The sequence below is a fragment of the Harpia harpyja genome, chromosome 17, assembly GCF_026419915.1.
Source record: "Harpia harpyja isolate bHarHar1 chromosome 17, bHarHar1 primary haplotype, whole genome shotgun sequence".
NCBI lineage: Eukaryota > Metazoa > Chordata > Aves > Accipitriformes > Accipitridae > Harpia > Harpia harpyja.
Window position 1 is genome coordinate 14,141,636 of NC_068956.1, and position 18,185 is coordinate 14,159,820.

Consider the following 18,185-nt stretch of genomic DNA (forward strand, 5'->3'; position numbering starts at 1 on the left):
ATTAACAGAAGTTGGCTTGAAGCCAACAATCTGTCATAATGCACATATAATTTGTTAGCATAATTTAAAAGAACTTTATTGTATTGCTATTTTTCACTTACTGTTGATGGTACAAAGCTAACATTGCCATGAGGTTATTCTGTAAGATCATTAGTTTGCTTCAGATAAATTCACAAAAAATAAACTCCATTGCTCATCAAGTATGTCAAAAAATCAAGATTCAACTGTGAAATCATTTTCAGTTTAATCTGACTGATTTTCATTAATAAAGGCTATTTCACTAAATCAAACAATGTATGAGTCAGGAATTCACCTAATGTGTGTCATCTGTAAAAACACCCATATATTTTAAATAATTATTTAAGCTGAATAAGATAGCATTAACAACCCAGGTCATTCTTGTTTAGGATCAAATCTCAGTCCCATTTAATTATAGACCATTGTTTTACTGTTCTCAGTTTATACAGAATATGACCTTAAAAAATGTTTAGGTACTTTTCAAGATTTTTGTACCTCCCAAGCATTTCTGTATAGAAACCACTTTGTAGGAAAGTATCTTCACCTCTCACTGTCAAGAGATTTAGATGACAGGCAGCAAGCCTCAGTAAACCCCCGTAGTCATAGTAAAAAAAGTTAATCAAACACCCCTTAGGCTTTCATCATAAAAGTTTTCCTGCAATGGCAGTCAGTGTTTGCCAACTCTTTTTTTCCCATTGATTTAAGCTTTTGTTGAATCTTGAACATTTATAATAGTCACACTACCCTTTTTAGACATATTTTTCCCAAGCATAGAGACAATTTTCACTGCATGTTGCCCAGGCTGAGCTCCCAACCTGAATCCTGGGTACAATAATAAGCAGCCTTTCTAGACCCCAGGCCTTTGTGGTGCAGAAGCTGAGAGCTGCAAGTCGCCACATCATCTCTATTGACTACCCAGTATTTTGAACTTCCTTGCCTTTTTATCCCTCTTTCCAAGATAAATCAGAGCTACGTTCACAGAACTGCAGTTGGAGTGCGGAAGGGAAGTATGATGATCAATGTGGAAAATGAGGAGCATTAGAAACAGATTAAATGAAAGCTAGCATTGATATAATGACAAAAGAATGATTTAAGGTTCCTAGGTTTCATATATATTTTCCACATATGACTTGGTAGTTTGAACATATTTGATAAACTGTGTAATAATCAAACCAACGTTTAATTCTTCCATGGAAGAGGTAGGGGGAAGTAAACAAGAGACTTACTAGATGTTAAAAAAGTGCTCTATGGTGTAACTGTGAGCTCTATTTCAAGTGCAGACAGATTATAGATTGTTCTTGTGCAAAGCCTTCAAAAGAAAAGGTTGGATACTGAATGAACCACCTTGGTTTAGAGATAAAAGCTCAGCAAATGAATGGACAGAATAACAGGGAGGTTTCCTAGCAACTGGCTCAAGATAATGAACTCGCTCTCACAGGAAGAATAAGTGTAATTCTCTTCACTTGAAGAACCATATGTAAAAGTTATTTTATTGCAAAGCATCTCACAACCTCTTAGGAGTTATGAAATGGAAAGAAAGAAATCCACATACAACTTCCTCTCTGTGGGGATGTGGGAGGGCTGAAGAGGTATTAATTCACCAACAGTAAGTTCTTTGCAAGGTGGCTTTTCTTTTCTCCTCTACAAATCCCTAGCATTAGTGCAATGGGTACAAAACCCAAAACAAACAAGCTGATTCTTACGGAGCAAAGTATGCATATTACATGCTCCTTGGAGCCTTTTTGAGTTTGGGGAATTATCTCCACATCAAAATCAAATGCTATGTATAGGTGGCACCAATTCTCATGAAAAATTACTTCAAGCAATACCTTACAGGTAAAGATAATTAGATACATTACAGACACAACTATGCCCTCAGATAACATGCCACTCTGCAGCAGAGAGAACAATAGATTGACACCGTACTCAGCACTGGAGCTGCCCAGAACTTGATGAATGGGATACTTGGGAGCATAATATCAATTATACAATAATTTGTTGTCCTAGAGAGAGCAATTAGTCATGACAGATAGCATTGATAGCTGTATCATTATTTATTCACTGCTTAATGAAGGAGTGTGTTCAGTGTTACAGTAGGTCCATAGCTGATACTGGCCTTTAAGGTTACATTTAGCTTTCCTTAAAATCATTAGAAGTTGGCTGTTAAACCTACTTGGTTTGGTCTTTTTTTTTTTTTTTTTTAAGCCTTAGCTTTAGTAAAGTACAAGATATATTCCACACAGTAGAAGTTTCTATTGAACAAATATAAATACTTTTGATACTTGGCTAAGTGGGTAATATGTGATATTCAGAACACCAAGGAATATAGATTTTTCTAATAAAATGTTACTTTGAAATAGTGCACTTACTGCAAAATATGCCCTGTCACAGAAGAGCACAAAATCAGTGGAATAAAAAGCAGCTTTTAAAAACGTACACCTAATAGTTGAAATTTAGATGCAAAGACATTTAAACACCACTAATTTCAGCTTTCAATAATATTGGGACCACATGGTTGCTCATACACCAGGCTGTTCTAACTCATGTTACTGCAGATGAGAGATCTTTCAACACTGTTTGCATCCCTGTCACCCAGTTTTTGTCTTCCCCAAAGGGGAGGGTATGTCTCTGCTTTGGTGAAGCATTATGTTTTTTTCTACTGAGAGAAGACATAAAGCAGAAGACAAAGTTCCTAACCTTAGATATTTTTCTTAATGGAGCTTCTGCTACATTTCCACCTAGCAGTTTTTGGTTTTTTTTAACTGGATTGTAATTGCTCAAATTTCAGCAGCAGCTGCAATGACGTAGAATCATAGAATCACAGAATCATAGAATGGTTTCGGTTGGAACTTAAAGATCATCGAGTTCCAAACCCGCTGCCATGGGCAGGGACACCTTCCACTAGACCAGGTTGCTCAAAGCCCCATCCAACCTGGCCTTGGACACTTCCAGGGATGGGGCATCCACAACTTCTCTGGGCAACCTGTGCCAGTGTCTCACCACCCTCACAGTGAAGAACTTCCTCCTTACATCTAATCTAAATCTACCCTCTTTCAGTTTAAAGCCATTACCCCTTGTACTATCACTACATGCCCTTGTAAAAAGTCCCTTTCCAGCTTTCTTGTAGGCCCCCTTTAGGTACTGGAAGGCTGCTATAAGGTCTCCTTGGAGCCTTCTCTTCTCCAGGCTGAACAACCCCAGCTCTCTCAGCCTGCCTTCATAGGAGAGCTGTTCCAGCCCTCTGATCATCTTCGTGGCCCTCCTCTGGACTCGCTCCAACAGGTCCATGTCCTTCTTATGTTGGGGGCCCCAGAGCTGAACACAGTACTCCAGGTGGGGTCTCATGAGAGTGGAGTAGAGGGCGAGAATCACCTCCCTCGACCTGCTGGTCACGCTTCTTTTGATGCAGCCCAGGATATGGTTGCCTTTCTGGGCTGCAGACACACATGGCCGGGTCATGCTGAGCTTGTTGTTAACCAACACCCCCAAGTCCTTCTCCTCAGGGCTGCTCTCAATCCACTCATCGCCCAGCCTGTATTTGTGCTTGGGATTGCCCTGACCCATGTGCAGGACCTTGCACTTGGCCTTGTTGAACTTCATGAAGTTCGCACGGGCCCACCTCTCAAGCCTGTCAAGGTCCCTCTGGATGGCATCCCTGCCTTCCAGCATGTCGACCACACCACACCACACAGCTTGGTGTTGTTGGCAAACTTGCTGAAGGTGCATTCAATCCCACTGTCCATGTCACCAACAAAGATGTTAAACAGCGCCAGTCCCAATACTGGCCCCTGAGGAATGGCACATGGTGCGGAGATTTTGTTAAGATTTGGAAGGCCAGCACATCAGTTTAACTCACCCAGGCCCTGTTGTGGTCTTGAACCTCTCATTACAGGATAAACTGATCAACAAAATAATCTGTATTCCAAGACTTGGAAGAGTCTGTAATATTCATAAAGACTTTATAAATACTACTGAACAGAAAATAATGCGGTATTTTTTAGAGGTCCTGGTCAAACATAGTTCCTACTTATCTAAATGGAAGCTAAAATGTCTCATTATTTCCCATGATCAAGAATCTAATGTCTGAGCATATATCCATCCGTATTAAACACAATGTGTTTAATTTCTTTCCACTCACACAACCTAAGCAATGCTGGCTGCACATCCTGTTATGCTGTAATAAATGTGTTTCATGGGGATCTATTGTGCTGCACTGCTCTCCACTTACAGCAATGATTCTTTCAATTGCTGCTTGTCTGCCCAGTCACACAGGTGTGCAGATGAAATACATATATTTCTCCTGATAAGAATATTTGGATTCACACAGTCATGAACCCTCTGGAAGTTAGAGTGACAGCCAAGATTTTTAACAGCTCCTGAGCAATGAAACCAGACAATTGCTATCCATTATGCTTTTCCTCCCACTTAACAACAAAACAGACATTAAATGTAAATTACCCTCAAGAGACGACAAGTGTGGACTGATTTTGGTCTTATCCTTCTAATAGCTAAGGCTTTGTACCAGAATCACTAGTCATCTTGAGCAACCCCTGTTTCAATGGCTAGTGAAAGCTGCTCCGCTAGACAACTCAAAAAATTCATATCCTGTAGTTGACTCCTGGTAGGAGCGTGCGCTCTTCTTTTGCGTTTAGAGCTGCAGAGTACTCAGATATTCTTTTCCAGTGTTGTGATTTCTGATATGCCAGAGCAAGAATATCGGAATCGCATTATGGCCTGACTGGCCTGAGTATCTTTCCTCCAGCAGCATCATTAACGAGGCCACTTCAGAAGGCAAAACACCACATTGTATTCACACTCTGAGATCTACAGGGTTATTAAGCTATAGATCATGCCCACATTCACTTTGATCTCAGTGGCAACCTTGATGTCCCACCTCCCTTTTCCTTCTTTGCATACGAATATGCTTTGGTAAAGATTTTGCCCTGGTGCTACATGGAATATTATGACAAGTTCAGTTCCAAAAATGCAAATGAAGAGAAGATTGGCTGAAGAAGTTGTGCCAAGATGTGCTGAAAAGGAATTCTTCTGCCTAGAAAGAAAAAACTAAATTATAGGAGATTGGAGCTTGGAACCAATCCTATTTCATCTTGTCTTTAATGACCTTGGCATAAGAGATAAAACTATGCAAATGACAATTGTGTGGTACAAAACTGGACATATTAACAATAGAGCAGATGATGAAAATAACACATGGGAACAGACAAGAAATTTAATACTTCAAAGCACAAGGTCATGCACATATCGACGACCGGTTATAAAGTGGGAGCTCATAACTTTGAAATGATTGAGAAGGATAAAGATCTAAGTGCAACTATGTGAGCACAGAATAAGTATGTGCCAAAAAAACAGGCAAATACAGATCTAGGGGAAGTCAGTGATATGTTTCCAGCACAGCTAGAGAAGTATCAACATGTACACACATAGGAAGACTTTATTTTGAATGCAGGGGACAATTCTACTCATTCAGGATCAAAATTACTCAAATTAGAACCACTGCACAGGAATATTATGACACAGGGAACATGTCATTCAAGGAAAGACTGTCAATCTTTCCTTGGTTAACAAAGTAAATAAAATCTGAGAAGTAAAATGCCTATACTCAATAAATGTTTCTTAAAGAAGTTAAACACTGAGGAGGTGCACTTGTATATAATATACAATATAGAGTAATCTGTAATATATTATATTAGCCATCTAGTAGCCAATTATTAATATGTAATATACAATATATGACATATGGCAAATATAATTTAATATAACAACTATATAATATATTATATACCAGATTGTATTATTTTTATTAATTACATTATATCATATTATATTATTGGATAAAATGTACTTTACATGATATAATATCTTTTATATATTTTTATATGTAGATAGATAATAATAATATATACAGAGATAATATAATAGTGAATAGTGGGATAATATAATAGTGGTTATATAATACAACAATATATTATATATATTGTTATATATTACAAATTATTTGTTATTGTTTGTGTAATTATTAAAATTATGCATTATATATTATAGATTGTATAAGTGTAATAAGTCTATATTATACATTACATAATTAAATAAAAAATATTAATTATATGTAATCTAGAATATAATGTTAAACAAACTACATTAATGTTGAAAAAGCATGTTAGGTTCGCATATGGTACAAAGTAGCAATGATAAGGGAATTTACAGATATTTGCAGGACATTCTGTCTATCCTCGGTTAATATGTTAAAATTATTTCCATTTGACTATTAAGAGAAAAAAAAGGCTTTGAAAGGAACAAAAATAGTAATTTGCTAAAATTGTTAGTGCTTACATTACATGAAAAAGTTGCAAGCATTTTTAGGACACAGAATTGAGAAAGTAAACTGTAATTTCTACACCATGTGGTCAGGGTGACTTTTGTTCGCACTTACCTGTTCTTTCCCTGAGTAGTGACTATATTAAATCAACAATATCTAAGGACTTGGGCTCACTAAATCTGATGGAGCAACATTTATTGACTACAGTAAGTTTGGATATAACAATGATTTTGTACATGCAAAATCTAATATTACCATTTGAATTTATGAAATAATACAGAGATTCTTAGCAAAAGCCATTTATCCTCCAAAAGGCTGTTCTACTTTCCAATTTTCTCTTCTGTGTTCATAATTTTGGGGCATTGTAATTACTGTTGGTTCGAATACTAAAAAATAAAAATTAGAACTGGGTCTCTGTGTACACTTATTCAGGGATTGCATGTTTCAGATTTAAATATATACAGATTTCAACACGAAAAATGAGAATCTGTTCATATTTCCTCAATCATATTTAGTATTAATGTCCTCTATATTAATAAAAATCAACCAACATTATCTTTCAAGTTATCTTAATTTCATTACAGTAGCGAGACATACTCCAAATGTCACTACATTGTAGGGAAGAGGAAGAGGAAGAAAGAGCCCTTCATTTCTAAAAGGATTTTTTTAATACCAAGGATTGCATGCAAAAGATTTCTGTTCATCTCCTTAATGAATTTCTTTGTGCTAGTTTGGAATAATTTTCTTTGAGCATGCAAATATGCACAGTGTGCTTCAAGCAAAGTCAAAGTTATTAAAAACCTCAAATCCTCTTCTTTAATCCCTATTAATAATTGTATAAATGCAGTGTTCTGATAATCCTCAAAAGAGGGTATTAGGGCACATAAATGTCGTAAGATGAAAGCTGCGATCATGAGTTTCTCACACTGTAAAAAACACCCTCGTGAACTACCTTGAACACAGATTTACTGAATTTTAAACTGGCACTTCATCCCTGTTTCAGCAAGCATCCTCTGCAGATTTAATGATCAGGAACATCCTCCTGATGCACGCTGGGAGATACGGCTGCAGGGTTCAGACCGCAGCGGACACTGTGTCAGATGAGACGGAGCTGCTTGTTAGGGGTGAGTATGCTCGCGGTGCCACCTGAAAATGCAATCACCAGAAACTATTGTACCAGGGAATTAAAATATGTAGGCTTCAGGAACATCTGTGCTATGCATTATTCAGATTTTATACTATTGAAAACATTTGTGACTAACCTACTGTCTTTGAAAGCACTTTACCATAAACTGCCCTGCAGACATGGCAATGAAAAACAGAAGACAGTTGGTTAATGGACATACAGTCTTAAGAGAGGTAATAGCACAAAAGGCATACCAGATCAGTTAAAATGTAGATAATTAGCATTCACAGGCCTGTGTAAGGTAGATATGATGAGTTCTACGCTTTTTCATGTGATGCTTTACACTTCAACTTATTGTCAAGCCATTCTCTCAGGTTTAACGGTTTAGGGATATTCATTCACTTCCGAAGAGGAGGGACCATGCAGTGTTTTGTAAAATGATAGATATGAACAGTGAAGCAACAACCCCCTACTATGACAGGGATTTGGGGTTTTTCACACATGGAATTGACACCACCAAATTTTGACTGCGTCTTTAGACACAGTCCTGTAATCTGTTGAGTTGCTTTATCTGTCATTTAATGTTCCTGATTATGCACAGGAACATAGAGTCATTGTCCTGCAGGATCCCAGATTATATCTAGGACACCAACTAGCTTACAACAAAGCAGGACATTAGCACCATATGTGCATTCCGTTAAGCAGAGTATTTCTGCATTCTGCACTACTTGTGTGTGTGTGCATGCACATGTGTGTTCAGTGCCTGATGGGACTTGAGGACTTACACTCCACTTACTGGTATTACAACCACTGGGTCCTGCAATGTCAGGATAGATGGATGCCTGCTAGGTAGCACAGCTGGGTAGCCTTACTATGTTTTATACATTTTTTGAAAGAATAAATCAAGGTAGATATTTTATTAACATTTGAAAAACTGCAGATAGATAAAAAAAAATCAAAACTATTTAGAGATTATAATCTTTCAAAGTACTTATTCTACCACATTGCACCACATATTTAGATTTGATATGTTCATATCCATCACTTTCAGGACAAATAGATGCTTTAAATGATAAAGAATGTTTCTGGCTGACTGCAGGGCTCTTCACATTTTGATGAAAGTAGCTGTTAAATATTTCCATAAAGTCACTTTGAGGACCATCGGATTTCTATGAGCTATGGCACTATTGGGATGGTGGTATTCAGTTGCTTCAACACAGACATGTAATGCCATTTTAGCTGCCTTAGGAAATCTGATTCATCCTTGTGGCTTACGCAAGACCTTATGTGTTACCTTTACCTCGCTCAGACAGGAGCTGGAGGCTCTACGGATAGGCAAGGCAATCTCAACTTTAATGCCATTGAACTTATTAGTGACAATAATCTCTTAGCTTACTATTATCTAGGACACTGCAGACAGGCTACAAAATTATTTTTTTAAGAATAACAGTTATATAAATGAGTTTATTGAATCTGTGTAGAAAATAAATGCTTCTCTGAGGAAGAGGTTTGAGATGGAAAAAAAAAAGGGCGTTGTAAGCAGTATCAGAATGTATACATGTGGCTGTCTCATTACCATGCCACCTTGCTGATGAAATGAAAACTATGACTGCTTTATAATGGAATTTAAATTCAAATATATGTTGCTTAAAATGTTCTCTTCTTCTTGTTTCTACAACTGGATAATTATAGGATACAGTAAGAAATGTTTGCATCGCTTTCAAAAATGCTTTATGCTGTGTGACTGCTTTTGTCCTGATGTAAAATTCAGTTTTCATGAAATTATAGGACATGGTTGGTTTGTTGAAGTAGTTAATTTCCTTAAGATATCTGTAAAACTTATGCAAATGAAGGCAATAAGATCCTACAGTGTCAGTATTTCTTTCACCAAAAAATGTAGGATGGTTTTGTTTTGTATTGCAGAAAATGTTTAAAGCTTATTCAGTGCAAAGTTGTTAATGATTATCCTTTATAGACTTCAGCATTTCAAAAATCCAAAATATTTAGGAGAATCTAATCTATTTCTCCTTATACTGTTACAGGCATTACATTTTCATTTCAGTATCTTTAACTCTTTTTTCTCCCCCTATCTCAGTTTATAGAGTGCACTCAGTAGTCTGCAATTTGTCACTGATGATCCCAAATTGCAGCACCTTTCAAACTTCTTTAGGTTTAGCATTTGGACATACTGGACATTGCTTAGGAGAAGAGACCAGCAGCAACAGATGTTTCAATAAATATTTGAGTAAACTCTGAAGAATTCCACCTGACAGAGGAAGTCATCATCTATGAAGAAAACCCATTGCCACCATGCAGTAAAGTCTGAAATCCAAAGCTATATTACACTTTATTTCCAGTATAGTTTCTAGGTAAAATAATTTCATTTAATGCATATTACAAAATATCTTTGTGTTTTAAATGTTACAGCCCATGGCCAAACTGAGACAGCAGAAGCTTTGTTATGAATTCTTAGAAGTACCAATATAAGCAAAGTTCCAGCACATCCTTGTTCTCACCTTACTCTCTCTCCTTTTACCTCTGCAGAGAATGCCAGTCTTGAATGCTGATAATATTATACCAGCATACAACAACATTTCAATCATTAGTTATATTGTAAGGTTCATCTGTTTTTTTTAATATATCATTGTATTTTTTACTCAAAAAATTGTTCTGCTTACACCATTTCTACAGGAAATAAATTGGACATACAGAATAAATTAAATTTAAATAATCTAATTTTCTCTCCTTTAGATATTCATGAATATCAGAATTAGTGCTATTAACAAACTGACTAAATGTATACCAAATTATGTATTCAACTGTTGCATTATTTTTAAGTCAAAGGACAGTTTTCCAGAACTTTATTACAAGTGGCCTGGAAGACAGCTGTACCTTGCTGCAGCCTTTCCAGATGGAGGAAAGAGAAACAAATTCTTTGCAGACTCCTATTGCTCATAACTAGCATGCTGGTCTTCAACAGACAGACGTTCACCACTGCATTTCCAAGCAATTGCAATGTCTCGGTATCATTTATTGTGAAGAAAGCATGGAGTATCCTTAAACCATAATTATCTTTTTTGAAACCATTCTTGATAATTGCTCTATTGGAAGATCCCTTGAATATATGCCAGGGAACTGTCACTATTTTTGCCCTTGTTCTTCTTTGTTCTGCATTATACAGTAGAAGTTAAATTCCAAAAATGTCACCAGTGAAAGACAATCTGAAGAACAGAATGAATAGTGCCAAGGAAATCTCAATTCTTTTGAGTCTACTTACAAGAAGGTAATTAATGGTGCAAGAAGATTTCTGAATTTACTACGTATGTACGTAAGTGTGTGTGCGAGCAACAAAAGAAATCAAGATAGCAGCAAGGTGCTATTCTGCAACTTTCTACAATGGGTTATAGATTTTTTTAAAACCATTTTTAAACTATTTTCAAATTCACTACCTCACAGTTCTTGATTTTAGGTAAGTTGCAGTGAAATACATGTCTAATGTTATTTCCATAATGATTTTTAGCTAGTGCATCTCTTTCAGGAACACTTCAAAACTATAGATGAAGATATTCTAGATCATGCTTGGACGAAACCAAGATTCAAGTCCCATCAGCACCTACTACTCAAAACAAACCTAAATACTTTACTAAGTGCTTTGAAAATGTGATTAAATTATGTATATTAAAGTAAGGAACAACTTTTTAGTGGTCCCTAGTAATTTCTCTGCTCCTTAAATGCTTTTTTTCCAGCCCAAGTTACTTATTTTTCCCTTCCTGTTTCATTTTTCTAATGCTACTAATAATGCGGATTTCATTAGGAGGAGATGATCTGCTGGTAGCTGGACCTGTCAGGCAGTACATTAGCTTTCCAACTTAAGTATCTTGCATTTTAATCTTGGAATAGGTTGTGCATGAGAAGTACTTCAGTAGTCTCATGCTAGTCAACAGTGACCTTCAGAGGTCTACTGTCCTGACATACCTGACATCATCTGTTTATATTCAGGTAGGCTACTACCTAACTTGCAAAAGCATTTCCTCTCCAAAATATGGTTCTACAAAATTCTCTGCAATTCATCATCACAAGTTTTTCTTACTATTATGTACCTAAATAAATAAGTCATGATCTTACGTTCATCCATCTGAGATCCACCATCCCCTCTAGATAGACACCTTAATGCTGTGGAAGTCCCCCGAGGGGTCCTTTACTCTCTGAATATGGGGAGGACGAGAGAGAGGCTTCAGCTCAAAGGCCAGGACTGATTTAAGGCAGAAGAGGTGATGCCAACCACTTACAGCTTAGCTCGGTAACTGCAGTGCTCATCTACAAGGTAGGATATCTCTTTTTAGCTCTCTCAGACCCAGCCTCATAATCACACTTGTCTCTCCTCAAGAACATGCCATACCTGGAGGCAGTAGATTAAGTGGGATCAAGATGTGTTCAACCCCCTTTCTGAGGCAGAGTAACCAGGAGCACAGAAGTCAGGAGACAAACAAATGAGAGCTTGACTGTGTAAGGCACAATTTAGGGTATCTCCAGCAACTCAAATATTTGCTTCTTTCATTTAGTTGACTACTGCCCCAAAAATGGACATAGACCTCAGGGGAACCATTGTCAACAGCTTAAGGCAATACACTGAAGTGTGTATTGGGAAAGGGAAAAGCTAAATAACAGGCATGCGCCCTCTGCACCGGACTTGCCCTCCAGCAGGGCAATGAGGCAGATAGTGGTAAAGCCTTCAGTGTCACTGCAAGATTTTCTGGAAGACAGTCATCAGAGCCCTTAGCAGCAGAAGAGGGCATATAGGGCAGGCTGATACAGCTCAAGGACATCCAGAAGAGAAAACAGTTTTTCACATTAAGTGGTAACTATTCTGGCACCAGGCCTGCACAAATGTGCCGCTTCAGAGGAATCCCGTAACAGGAATTATGTATGTCTGATGGTCAAAGAAATAGTTTTAGTGGAGTGAATGAATGAAACAAAAATCACAGCTATGGACTTACATTCCTGACACCCAAGTCATTGCCTGATTTCACTTCATTTATGCCTTCTGTTGTTTGCTCACTCAAGGAAAATATGTGCAAAATAGCTGTTTGCCATGCAAACAAGGATGTTTACAGGAGATTATAGATATTTGTTACACAGTCAACAAATGTTTTCCCCAGCACATGAAGTCATCAGCCATTTAAGAAGCAGAAGTGATTTATGATTTTTATGAATGTCAATACCGTTCTTGACATCAGCCCAAGAATAGTTTTCCCATGTCACATGCTTTGTCTGGCTACCAGCCTTTATTTATCCACCCAGATCTTCAAGTTTCAGTGAATATTAAGTAGCAGAGAAGCAGAAGAGCAGAATGTTTCAGCTTGGCTGGTTTTCCATCTATCACTGGTACACCGGAAGTTGAACTGTCTCTATACTGATTTTTCACAAAGAAGTGATTACCAAAGCAAAAGGCTCTAATACAGGATAAATATGCATGTCATGTTCTGACACTAATGATATGATCATGAACACGGTTACCAAGCACCCAAGTACCAGCCAGGAGACTTGCATCTCACAGATGTCTCAGGTGATCTTGTAGCCAGCAATGTGTCAGGTTTCCTCAAGACAATGCCTGCTTGGTAAGTTAATTTGTTTTTTAAAGCCTGTCCTCCAAAAAGGGCTTATTATATTCTTATTTCCCCATTATGCTGTAGAAATTTGAAGCAATCTGTGCATTCATATTTTCATTTCAAAGGATATCTTCATGACCCTGTGCTTCCACCATGATTCACTGTAGAGACATTTAAAACACCAAATACTTCTGTCATAAAAAAGGTTGACACTGTGAAGGGGCTAACCTTTATTACCTTACGTTGGTCCAATCAACTACATTTAAAAAGGTCAACAGCGTTTTTCACTTTGTGTTTATTTAATTCATCAGTACAAAATCTGTTACTCATAGACAGGGAGGTTTTGAAGAACACCAGCAGAACTTATAGCTAAGAGCAGAAGGCTACTTCTTACATTCAATTCTGGCAAAAAAAAAAAAAGTATCCCTTTGCTTTTGAAACAGTTTCTAGTGAACTCATTTAAAGCATTGTTTTGCCATAGGCTGCAATAAGTAAAAGCTTGAGTAAAAAAACTCCTATCAAAACTGGTTATTGTATATTCCTTGCTCTTTCTTCTGCAAGTTTGGAGGGTTTGCTTAGAAAAGCATCTGTACAGATCAGCAAAGAAAAATAGTGGGAGTTGGGAATGTCACACAGGAGTCTAACATGCTTTCACAAAGATCAACGTGAGGCTCCCTACAGTTTGTTAAGAGTAGAGATCCCTGTCACCTGCACTGAGGTGAGTAATACTCCTAGTGCAGCAGCAGTTTCCGAGAACACCAAGGAGTTTCTTGCAGATTAGAGAATCACTGCAAAATTTACCATGATGCTATTATCTGATGTGGATAAGGACAGTGCTTCAAACATTTAGAACTGAGCAAGTGATTTTTCCTATATAAACCTCTATATTGTTAGCAATGATAGTGACACCACAAACACCAATGTAGGTTATTTTTCACAGTTATCCCTTTCTTGCATCATTTCTTTTTAGGATCATCATGACTGAGTTAGAAATAAAAGGTCGTGAAGTTAAAGGAATTTTTACATCTGTGAAAGCTTCAATGCCTAACCAACAGTACCAAGTCTCCAGTATTTTAATATTTATTTAACAACGGAAAGCTTTTTATCATAATAAACTAGTGGTTTCAGTAATTTTAAGTCGTCAAATAAATTCCATCACTTAAGTCCTATTTGTAAATTACTCTTGCAAAGCCGGTTTACAATACATTATACCCAAGAGAGTAAGTAGCATTGATTGCAAACTACTCGGATGCTGGATGCTGCATTACACATTACCTTACAAAAGTCTATGGAGCAACCAGCTCATCTCCAGATTACCAAACGTTCTTTCACATTGCTCTACTTACTTGTTCTAGATATCTGGTTTTGCAAAGGAGCAAAGGGTACTAGTCCCAAAATGACTTATTCAATGTTTAACTTTCTGCAATCTAAACAGTGTAAACTGTAACCTGTAGCAACAGATGATGCTACAAGGTAACTAAGTCTTGGATTGCATAGCAAAGAAAAATACAAGTAGCTCTTTGCAAAGGAACTACAGTAATGCAATAGCCAGGCAAGTTTGCTCAATTTTTTAATTTGAGGTGCTAACTAACAAAAAGTGCCATCTGGAACAAAAAGAGGTCAAATAAATAAAATGCAGTAAATTTTCTGAGAGTTTCTTTGTATTCATCAATGATGATGTAAAAGATTGTTTCAGCACATCTAGTACTTTTAGTATTTCGTATAGTTATATAAAAATATTTTATATATTACATATATATTATGTAATATGTTTTAGGAGAAACCCAAAGACAAATAATTTATTGGTCTCAGTTTTGTTACCAATAGAACTGTGCTCTCTAAGCATTAATAGAGTTAATTTTGTTTCCAGTACTATCTCATTGGTCTCTACTTAAGGATTTTAGTAGATTTAGATGTCAGATATTTTCTGGGTATTTTAGTAATAGTTTGTTCACTGTTTTTTGCTTTTATTATCCTTTTCACTCTTACTGCTCAAAATGTGTTTTCTATTGTTATGGATGTCAACAGACATTGTGTTTTTCTAGAGGAAGAAAAAAATAATGTACAGTCTTCTTAATTCTCTGTATCAATGCTGTACACCCTTGGAAACTTATTAGCATATACAAAGCTAAGTAAAATCCTTTGAACTATACAAATATTACTACAACATTCATGGCAGGAGGATTCCTTACAAATAAGATGAACATCAGCTTTCTTCTACAATGTATAACATATATTGTAAGACTGCACTGAAAGCTAACCAAATGCATTGTGCATGCCTACTGTAAGTAAAATGAGCTTTAAGATCAAACAGCTACCTGGAAGCTGTAGGATCTTGAAATGGAGCAGAGAGCAATCCTGTAGTGTGAAGGGATGAAAGCCTTTGTGACTGTGATCTGTGGCTTAAGAGTACAAATTTTGTGGTCTAAAAATAAAAAAGAGGTTAAAGCTATTCATCTTGTAGACTGGCAAAACTACCAATCTAAGCAAGAAATCCACTCACATGATATATTTTTGGAGAAGTAATGTTTCCTCTGAACTCCACTGACCTGGAGCAAATATAACGCAGGAACTGCTGGTTAGGTTGACCACACTGCTCCTTTCAGTTGTGATATTGCCAATAAAACTTAAAGACAAGCACTTGGGTTTAAAGGCCATCAAACACAACATTATTAAATGGAACATAAACAAGGTCAGCAGATTCTTGCTGGTCCTTGAAATTACATTTGAGCTGTAGCAAAGGCCAGGAAGATGCCCTAAGCACAGACCCCATTAATTGGACTCACAGAATATGTCCATAATAGTAAACTGCTCCCTAAGGCCAATGGGTACAGCAGAGTTCCCATCCACACAGCTACATTCCCAGTCCCCCTCCCCTCTCAAAACAGGACAAGCACGACAAACTGCCTGTTGGGATCTGCCCCAGCGCATAATAATCCATTAGTTGTGCCAAGGCATTGGCTGGGAAACTCACAGTTGCAGAGGGTTGAAATTACGATAGGGACTGGCTGACAACATAATAGCCCATAGGATCAGTGCTAGAGTTCATATGTGTGCTGTGGCCCTTTTCAGTATATCAGTGCAGCTGAAACATTTATAGTATTAGAAGACAGTATATTACTATAGATGGAGCATGAGCCCTTTAACCCACAGACTCCAGACCAAAACATTTCCAGCAATCTGATCTTGTAACAGGACCTTTGTTATATCTTCAATGGTGTGAAAGGGAAAGAGATTCATATCTTTAAAAAGGTTTTTTTTAAGAGTTTAAAAAAGATCCTTTGTTCTGTCTAAGAAACTTCTTTACAAACATCAACTTAACTTATATCTATAACTTCAGTCCAAAAAAGTGCCTAGAAACAAGTACAAAAATACAAATCAGATGTGGTGATGTTCACAAACTCCATGCCTGAAAGAGACCCATGCAGTTCTGGGAGTGCTGGTACCCGCACTGTGATTGCAAAGAGTGAAGGAAGCAGCATGGACCAGAACTGGGACAGCTGCAAGTGATGCCCTACAGTGCTAAAGGCAGTCAGCAGGACATGCCAATGAAAGAGGCATGTCTAAAACTCAGCCTTTTACCCTATTTGGGACCTGCTAGTTATGTCATCCACAATGCAATTCATAGGCTACTGGTGCTTTTCTGCCTAAGGTGAAGTTTCAGTTCATGTTCCCTGAGCTGGCCATACATTTTGTGTCAAGTCACAACTACCACTACACAAAGATTCAGCTCAGAGGTTCCGGACTGCAGTCTGGCATCCGAGCTCATAAGACTGAGCAGATCTCAAGGTTGCTTTGCCCAAATCCCCTATTTTTAGGTTTCTGCAAGGCAGAGAAGTCATCAGGGCAAAGGAGCACAACATGACGTATGTACCACCAAAGGCCTTCTCAGGCAGGACATAAGGGATTTCTCCTGACCCTCATCCCTGGAATGAGTCAAGGCTATTTATGTTGGAACATCAATGTCTTCTCTTTCTTACCTTCCAACCCTGAGTGTAACCTCCCTGTCTATCCTGCTGCTGGTTGGGGTATAACCTCTCCATCTGCCCAGGGCCCTTATGTAGCTACCTTACCGAAATCATTTGGGTACACCACACGTGGGGGGACTACGGATACGGATATATCCACTAAAGCCATAGTGCCTATCGCATTTACTATACATTGAACTTTGTCTCCATCCTCTTGTCCCCCACCATGTGCAAACACATCATCTGCCATAGGCAGGCACAGCAAAAGGGATTTATGCTGCAACAGTCAAGCTCCTGTTTTATCAAGCACTTTTTCTATTATTCTGTAGTTACTGCCTCTTTCTTTTCCTCTTTCTCTTAACCTCTCATCTCCTTGATGACAAGCCAGTACACCTTGTCATTCAGAAAGCAAAAGCTTCAGGTCAAGAAATTTGTGTTTGTGAACTGCTACATATCAGGTTTCTTAGTTGTTTGGTAAAAGTAAGAATTATCCTGGTCAGGCAGCAGTGGAGTAAATCAGTGCACATTCTGGAATTCACAGGAAAGGGCACTGCCTCCCTGAATGACTACAGCTATTATTGGTAATAGTCTTTCAAGAACTCTCACATTAACATTGTACAATGGCAAGTAATCTAAAGGACCCCTCAGGATGATCATTTCAACAATAAAAAGACACATAAAACAAGTTTGCCAAAATGCAGTCATGCATGTCCTGAAATGAAGTGTCAATCTATGGAATTGCTCCGAGAGAAGATAACTGACTAATATCCTTGACGCTGGGTTTCCAGTGCTCCTAGAGCTGCATAAGAGCCTATTGCATCCCCAAATGTCTTCTCTATGAAGGTCGACTGCACTGTAGTGCATTTATGACCAGTCATTTTCTGTATAGTTTCCAGAGAAGCATTTGAGCAGACCATGCATTTTTTCCTCAATTGGCTATTCTCAACTAAAAAATTGTTTTAGAGATCCTGAACAATAACACAGCCCTTGGGAGAAAAGCTTCTCTACATTAGCCATCCGGCTGACACCATGAATGATTACATCCAACCATAAAATTTAATGAGATTTCTACAAAAATGAGTGACATCTGCATAGCACTCAGGTCCTGGCTAGCTGTCATACATTTG

General features: G+C 37.6%; 1 protein-coding gene across 3 annotated transcripts in view; it reads left to right on the top strand.

The window, feature by feature from the left end:
• CNTN5 (contactin 5) overlaps positions 1 to 18,185 on the top strand; it is a 680,093-nt gene that overhangs the window by 618,628 nt on the left and 43,280 nt on the right. For all 3 annotated transcript variants that reach the window (XM_052812642.1, XM_052812644.1, XM_052812643.1), the window contains one exon: positions 7,359 to 7,479. In XM_052812642.1, the coding sequence (XP_052668602.1) occupies positions 7,359 to 7,479 (121 nt within the window). The remainder of the gene's footprint in view (positions 1 to 7,358; positions 7,480 to 18,185) is intronic.